This window comes from Dendrobium catenatum, unplaced genomic scaffold (assembly GCF_001605985.2).
Source record: "Dendrobium catenatum unplaced genomic scaffold, ASM160598v2 fragScaff_scaffold_847, whole genome shotgun sequence".
Taxonomy (NCBI): Eukaryota; Viridiplantae; Streptophyta; class Magnoliopsida; order Asparagales; family Orchidaceae; genus Dendrobium; species Dendrobium catenatum.
The window spans coordinates 2906616-2915407 of NW_021319309.1; the positions used below are offsets into that span (position 1 = coordinate 2906616).

At 33.1% G+C, this 8792-nt stretch overlaps 1 protein-coding gene across 1 annotated transcript; it reads right to left on the reverse strand.

Annotated features, from left to right (window-relative positions):
• Window positions 1-484: 484 nt before the first annotated feature.
• LOC110113606 (UDP-galactose/UDP-glucose transporter 3) lies at window positions 485-6877 on the reverse strand. Its single transcript, XM_020846247.2, has 4 exons — window positions 6725-6877; window positions 1537-1640; window positions 1226-1347; window positions 485-1142 (listed from the first exon to the last, which is right to left on the reverse strand). Exons 1-4 carry the CDS (start codon window positions 6732-6734, stop codon window positions 743-745), a joined length of 636 nt encoding a protein of 211 aa, XP_020701906.1. The 5' UTR covers window positions 6735-6877; the 3' UTR covers window positions 485-742.
• Between the last annotated feature and the right edge of the window lie 1915 nt (window positions 6878-8792).

Here is an 8792-nt window from a genome sequence, read left to right on the forward strand (position 1 = left end):
TTTTAAAAATCAAACAATTAAAACATTTGCAATAAAAGAGGTCAAAATATTTGGAATAAATGTAATAATCTTTTAAAGAATTTTTAAGAAAGAAGATGCATTGATATATTGTATAAAACTTATGTATTGATATATTTAATGTCCAATTTTATGTGTTTATTTAATATTTAAAATTAAATATTTATTTATGTAATATTTTAATATTTAAATGAGATATAAACAAATATTTAGATATTTAAATAATATTGTGGCATATGCGTAAATTCTACAAAGTACAAACTATTTTTACTGGGTTAGGCCAAGGGAAGGAAAAATTATTAGGTGCAGAGTGTGCACCGTCCGCACAAATACTGGGTACCTAGCAGTACCCAACGGCCTTAACTATTAACTGGAGCCTCCCCTGCTTATGGGCCTTTTGACAAATAACCAGGATTTAAGATTGGACAAAGCATGAATACCAATATGTATTTTACAGGAACAAAAATGTTAAAAAAAAACTTATTTCCATTCATTTTGGTATTGAATTACCATTCTGAAAATCAGTATATAGCATTCTTATAGCCAACTCTCTTGTCATAACTAAGCATTCTATGGCCGAACCTGTTGGATTCAAGGCTCGGTATAATAACATAACAAAAGATTAGTACATTTATGTGAAGACTAATCGTACATCCTATTGAAATAGAGCCAACGCATAAACCTTCTTCGATTGAGCAATTAAAGAAGAAACAAAATGAAAAGATCAGTCAGTTCTCCTCTTCTTTTGGAGCTTCTTCCACTTGAGAAAAATACTATAGGAGAGACCGGAAAAAACCATGAAAACGCAACCCCATTGCTTTACTGATAGAGGATTCCCACTCAGCAAAGAGGATACTACAATGCTTACAAATTTGCGGGTTGTCGTGATTGTAGTGTTGGCAAGAGAACCAAAGTTGTTGATCGTCAAGAAGATAAAGTTTTGGCCCACAGCTCCACAAAGGCAGAACATGAGAATATCCCATGCCACTTCTGGGTGCTCCTTGCAGAAACTCACTGCAGCATAGCCAGTTGCATTGGGCCAGCCAAACATGTAGACGACATTATAGATTGTCCCCCAAAGATTCATTCCGAGCATAATTTCCCATGCACTAGTCTTCGGGTATCTAAAAAAGAAATTATATATTATTTTGGAATGATCTGGCATGTACTCTTACAGTGTATCTTAAGTACAAGGTTGTGAAATAACCTTTCTTTGATAGAATCTTGGGTTGCATTTGTAAAACCATCAAAAATTAAGTTTAAGAAGCAGAGTCCGTAGCCATAGGGAGCATTCGGGTGAGCAAGCTTGCTTATAGTTTTTGAGCTTGTCTGGCGTGGATTAGGATTACAAAGACATGTTAGTTTAAATAAATGAATGTATTACTAGATATTTTTTTTTTCAGGTTGTAGATTGACTAAATTTGGAACTAGCAGGATTGGATAGCCAACTCTTAAATCAATCTATTTTATTTAATTCTCGATGAAATTCAAGGAGATGTGAAAGTGGAAGAAGACTACCTTGGAAAGTGCAAATGCGGATACGCCTCCAGCAATGAGGAAAGTGCATATATATTCAGGCAAAGTATACTTTATACCATATACAAGAGCACCCATCAGCATAACTGCATTTTAAACAAGCATATTTAAGTAAGTACCAAATGACTATTCATCATCATCATCATCATCACCATAACTTTGAAATCAAAATGTAAGTTGATTGCAATAAATTAATCCCCCAAAAACTAAAGAAGATTTTACTTATAGGGTGGAACAGTAGTTACATTAAAAAGTGAAAATTTTATATGTCAAGACATTGTTTTCGATGATACTCTTAGTACTCAAAATGATAGGCATGAGTAGAGTTCATACATACTTGTGGACCTCAAAAAAATGCCTCATTGAATTACAGTAGAAGATTACCCTATGTGGACTAACATATTTCATAGTTCCATGTGGATGAATAAAAGGTAGCTTGAATTATACATTCCACCAAGATTTATTTTAATTCTAGGAGTCAATAGTTCTGAAAGGAGAAAGCTCCAATTGTACAGTATATTTCCAGTATGTATAACAAAATCCATGATGAAAGAAACTGATTTGCATTCAGACTAGATATCTGGCATAGATTGTTAGTATATGGTGTTCTAGTTTGCTAACCCAAGAAAAATCTTGCTGAAAAAGTTCAAAGAAAACCCTACGCAATCAAACAAAATCTATTGAGAACAATAGATCGTTAGGAAGAACAAAGGACTTCTATCCGACAACACTGGATAAATTCTGGCCATTATAACTTAGAACTATAGCTCATTGAGTTGTTAGAGAATTGACTTTATAACTAAAAAAATTATAAAAAATGATAGAGAGGGCAAACCTGATTAAAATCTCTTATCATTTTGATATATCAAATCCATAATTACTAAGAGGATAATTTACTCAACTTGATTTAAAGATACTTGTCATTACTCATTTGCATCACCTAGGGGGATTTATTAGATTTTGGACCTAAAGAAAATACGGTGACTAACCTAAGGGTTTGGGAGGATGACCTTCGTCAATATCTTAGGGTTCCATCACCTCGGACTATCAAAGCCCCGGTCCACTTTGTCAAGCGGTAACTTCAGGATCCTAATGAACAACCATTAGTTGCGTCATTCAAGAAGACCTTGCAGGCCTAGTGAGTAGCAATACATTATGCCCTAATTGTATGCTGATAAACAAGACATACTTCACAACCATAGAGAGAAGCCCAAACTGAACTCACATTACTACCCTAATTACATTGCAAGTGTTATGTATGTATGTATATATGCATTTTTAAACATACATATATTTATTTTAAAATTTTCCATTTCACTTAAACCCAGCTTTTTAGAATATTACTATTACTATGTATGTATAAGTTAGCCAAGCAACGAGATAGGAGAATAACTTAATTCAAGTGAAGTGCATTAAAGATAAAAATAAAAAAGTATTTTTCTTAGAAGATAATATTCAACATAAGTGGAAAAGATATTTTGATAAATGTTTAGTGAGGATTGTGAGAATACAATTGATTTTAGTTATCTTAGCTGGCTAGCTGCTAAATGAAAATAGAGATTTTTGTTTTTATTATCGTAATAATAAAACAAAAGTTGGAGAGACTTCAAATAACATGAAGTGTGAAAAAATAGTGGAACCAAATGATATTCTAATAGAGGTATGAAAATGCTTAGAATATCAAGGAATTTTTTTGCTTACTAAACATCTTAATATTATTTTGAAGACTAAAAAGATGTTAGATGAGTGCAGAAAGAGTGTGTTGGTTCCTATTTTGATAGGAAATACTTGATTCCAAGTATTTCCTAATCACTTTAGCCAAAGATCTCATAGCAAACTGCTGTCCACAGCAGGAAATCAGCCAAAACAGTGGGAAAACACGAGAAAAACTATAGAAACACGAAGTAAGAACTTGTATTTTACTAGAAGATGAAAGGAAATAGAAAAGATACAATTGATCCTCAATTCGAGAGGAGGATCGATCTCTCCCAAATCTCTAGACGCCGCTAGAGCCCAAAGAAAACCTAAATCTAAGAGATCTCAAATTTCAGCCAAATTCAAGATGCCCAAACCCTAGGAAAAACCTATATTTAATGCATACAAATCAAAAGGAATTCCCTAAACAGTCCCTATATTCAAATTTCTCTCTGAAACCCCCCAAAAATCCTTCCTAAAACGCTCTATATGAGCGGTCGGCCGCTCGTTCTGGCGGAAACTCCGCCTATTTTGCGACTTCGCCCCCGAACCGGTCCCGTCTGGACCGGCTGGACCGGTCCAGTGGACCGGTCTAACATATTTTTAAAAATAAAGGTGATGCAAAAGAGTATGTGAATGATAGAGGAATTAAGTTAATGTGTCATACAAAAAAATTAAAAGAGTAATTGAGCAAAGGTTATAATGTAATAATAATGTTTCTCAAAATTAGTTTGGATTTATACCGTGTTGGTCTACTATGGAAGTTATACATTTGTTGAGAAGTCTAATGGAGAAGTATAGAGAGAGTAAGGAGGATATGATAAAGTTTAAATATGTATAGAGAGAGTAAGGAGCATAGGTTACAATGTGTCTTCATTTACATATGATATTAATTGATTTAGATAAAGCATATGATAAAGTTCCAACAAAAGTGCTCTAGAGAGTTCTAAAAAAGAAAGGAGTTAATAATGCTTATATTCAAGTCATTAAAGATATGTTGTAGGCTCCAAAACTTCTCACACCCCGGTCTCTCCACGCCAGCTCCTTTCTTGCTTGTGATGGTGAAGAGTTTTAATGAGCTTAAATTCCGAGTGAGTTTTTAGAAGACATATTGGGTTTTTAGATAAGACACTACCTAGAGATTTCGCCCTCATTTCACGAGAACTTTATAATCTAAGTTCTGGTTTTCTATAGGAGCAAGCCCCTCTAGTTAATTACCCCTCTCGATAATGAGAGAGAACTTTTTATTAAGGCTAGTCGTTAAAGATGTCATATAGGTCGCAAATCCAATGTATAATAGCAACAATTTTAGGGTTTGAATTTGGGATATGAATTTTGGAGATTGAGACTTTAAAGTTTATCATCAAAAACTTAAAACTGGTGATGTAGGGAATGAATACGAGTCTGATCAAGATCCCATGGTTCCATCATTCTGAGTCGTCATGGTCCCTAGTCTACTTAGTCAGAGGAGGTAGTCAACCCAGCCCGACAGAAGGCACCTTATAGGCAGCCATGTGTTGTTTCGTCCAAGAATACCTTGTAGACCTGAGATGGTTTTGTTTAAGGAGATATATCTGAATCCACTTTAGCTGACAAAGGACTTTATGCCTATTGAATATACTATATGATTCATTACTCAAGAGTTTGACATCGTTAGGGAACATACAGGCTTTGACCGTGATCGTAATATAATAGTGTCATTTTTGCGGCAAAACTACCAGATTAGATGGCATTGCCCCGTCCTTGCTGGCAAGAAACTATTTGAAGAATAATCTTAGTGATACACCCGACACGACATTCAATCTTTGTGAACTAAGGTTAATTTTAAATTTATCACCCCCGACAAACGATTGAGGGAGGTGGATTAGATTCAAAAAAATTTTAGGTGATAGATTCCATTTTAGGAATTTAAAATTTTATTGGATTTGAGATTTGACCCCACCTGTTGATATTTACATTCAACACAGCCATCATCAGGGTGATATTAAAACCACTTTTATTTTTGTAGGAATTTTGAGAGGCATTTTATGATTCAAGTCAGGTCGATTCCAGTCCTTTCATGAGGATGATATAACTTGAATATTTGACCAGCGTAGCATTCTCAGATATTAGTGTTTGTAAATTTATCGCATTTTTCGGAGCACATGTGGGATATAATTTAATGTGATTAGGTACCCCTTATTGTTATCTAGTTTCTCAATTTAGACTTGATCTTTCAAAGTTAGGTGGAAGGATATAAGGCATTCACTTCTTCAGTGTTATTATGATTAATGCTCTTAGCCTCAAACTTATTGCTTCCTTCAGTTTGAACAGCCTCCTCGACTAGAATATCATTAGTTCAATCATCCGAGTTTACAAATCTCATTGGCTTCAGATGATGTTATGGCTTCATCACTTGGAGTAGCCTCATTCTTTCCTTTTCGTTCTTCATGAGTTGTATGATCTTTACCACCAATTCCTGATATTTCATTACCAGCATCTCCTGTCGTATTCCCTATCATCTGAACTGCTTCGACAGTGCCTTCAGATGATTTCTCAATTTCTTCAATAGATACAATGAAATTCTTTATAGGATTTTTCAATTTCTTCAAGCGAGCTTGCTTGCAGTATGTATCCTTCTCCATCAAAACTGGGCGAGTTTAGTTTACTTCATAAATGAATTAGGATGATTTACACTACATTTACTTAACTTTACTTCGCATTCTTTTTTTATTTAACCAAACTTCAAAATTTTCAAAACCTCTATATTTGGAATACTTTACACTCTTATGTAATCCAACCAAACAACCCCTTCATAAGTAAATCTCATAAAATTCTGTAGTCTATATGCAGAATAATCATCAGTTTAACTAAAGAACAAACAAACAGATTATAAACCAGGTAAAAGCCCTGATAGAAAAGTTGTATTAATAATCAGGGAGGTTAAATTATATGCAAAGGTTCAAAATAAAAAATCAAAACTGAAATAACAAATAAAATAATGACCCACATGAAGATGAACATCATTGCCAAAAGCGAAACATACAGAATGATTCACAATTTCACAATTATTTTCATCAAACTTCAAGCACATACACGTTCCATCATTTAAGATACTTGGCACTGCAGGTAGATGATATTTCAAAAAATGACGGAAAATTTGAACAACTACCAATAAGCTATTTAAGTTATTCATATTAAAACTTTTAAATTAACAAGAAGCAAGAAGAAAAAGCCTGCCAACTAACTATTCTTGAAACTCATGATTTTTCCAAGCGTAAATAACATTTTCTTTTTTTTCGCAAAACGTGAATAAGAAAAACAAGAATGGCATAAATTTAAATGCATTTCAGGAATAATATCGAAGATGACAGTAGTGGTATAGAAAGTTAATACCTTATTATAGCTAAAATTAAAATTTAAAAAATGTTAATTCAAAAAAATATATACATCTACAGATAGACGATGAAAGTGTCATTGGCATTAGCAATCTCACCTGGAATCATTTTTGAAGACTTTGCCAGCACCTACACATCAAACAAAGTAAAAATAGTATAGTTCCATGGATTTTAACAAAAGTTTCTCTGCAATATGAATTTGAACTTTAATAAAACATATTCCGATTGAGATTTTCCAAGGAAAAGCACCATAGTACGTAGGAACCACAAAATTAAATCTAAATATCATAAAAACGCAATTTATGGTCATTTCTATACTTCTTGAACAAAATTTACTTATAGGGGAAACCAGAACATAGTTTTCAGTAAAGGATTTTTTTTGTAAAACTAATTCATCTATATTGGAAAGAAAAATGAAATCCAACATTAATGCATAAAAACACAAGCTGTTATTGAATCTTTCAAATTAATTATATGGACAAATAAAATAAAAAACTAGTTTCGTCGGCCTCCATTGCTTCAACTGATATATGAAAGTGAAACAGCTGATTCTTAACGCAGGCTAACGAGCCCAAATAGACTGCACACACAAAACCAGGGCTCAGAGTACAGGAAAATATATCTACCAAGTTAGGCAATCATCTTCTAAACCAACTTGAAAATCAGCAAATGAACAGAGAACCCAATGCAACTTTCAGGAGTAGATTTAGGCATTCATGGCAAGCTCACTTTAGGTAAAGTGATCTTGTCCAACCAAACATAGCTTGTCATCAATTCTTCTAGGAAATTTATTTGGAATAAAGTTTGTTTTCAATTTGGGTCCCCCATAACAATAATTCATTTAGTACAACAATAATAATAACAACATCAAGCCTTTATCCCACTACGTGAGATAGGCTACATGAATCATTTTTCTCCATTTTGTCCTATTAAGAGTCATATTCTCATTTAAATCTAATAAAGAAAAGTCGTTTCTAACATTTTCTAACCAAGTCTTTTTAGATATACCTCTACCTTTTTTAACATAATCCAAATCTAATATATCTATCCCCTGACCAGGTCATCGAAAGGCCGTCGATTTATGTTACCAAAACATCTAAGGCGACTCTTTCTAATCTTATCTTCCATTGGAGCTACTCCAACCTTTTCACATATATGCTCGTTAAGTATCTTGTCTCTAAGAGTAAAACCACTCATCCACTTGAGCATCTTCATCTCTGCAATACTTAACTTAATATTATACTTCTCATTTAATGGCCAATATTCTGGACCATAAAACATTGCAGGTCTCACCACCATCTTATAAAATTTTCTCTTAAATTTGAGGGGGGCTTTTCTATCACATAGAAGCCCGATGCATTCTCCCACTTCAACCATCCAACTTGAATTCTACTAATAATTCATTTAGTACATTCAAAAGAAAGCTCAGAGTGGCATATATTCATTCAACATGATATACCTCCTCGCTGAAATCTGGAGAAAAGCTCAATCTTACCATCATCATTAGCCTTATCCCACTATTTGGTGCTGGCCTGATAGATTCTCATTTTTTATTAAATCAGACTGAGTGTTGTTTGATTCATTAAATCCATTCTTAACAAATTATTTTGAACAAAGTCTATTTATTTACCTTGGGTCAACTCCCTTTACTTCCTAATTCTCTAACACCAATTTTATCTGTATGTCTAATTTGTGCATTTTTAATCTTTTCTTATACATGTTCAAATCATTCAAGTCTATTTTCAATTATCTTATCTTCAATAGATTTTACTCAAACTATTCATCTAATATAATAATTTACTAAGTTATCATTCCTAATTTTTTTTAATATTCAAGATCTTTTTATGCTCAACTTAACTATCAACAGGTTTTTGTACTACCCAACACTGTATCCATATATGATCAACCCAATTGTAGTTTCATAAAATTTATCATTAAGTTTCCATGATTTCCTCATATCATATACTACTTCTGAGGCACACATGGAATTTAACCAACCAGACTTATCTTTAAAACATATATTCTTAACTATATCTCCATTTATTTATAAAATAAATGCATGACAATTCAAACTATACAACTACGCATCACTTTATTTTCTACATAACTTATAAAAAAATTAATTTAAACAATTTAAGGTGGAACATTGGAAGCAATAAACAAGCC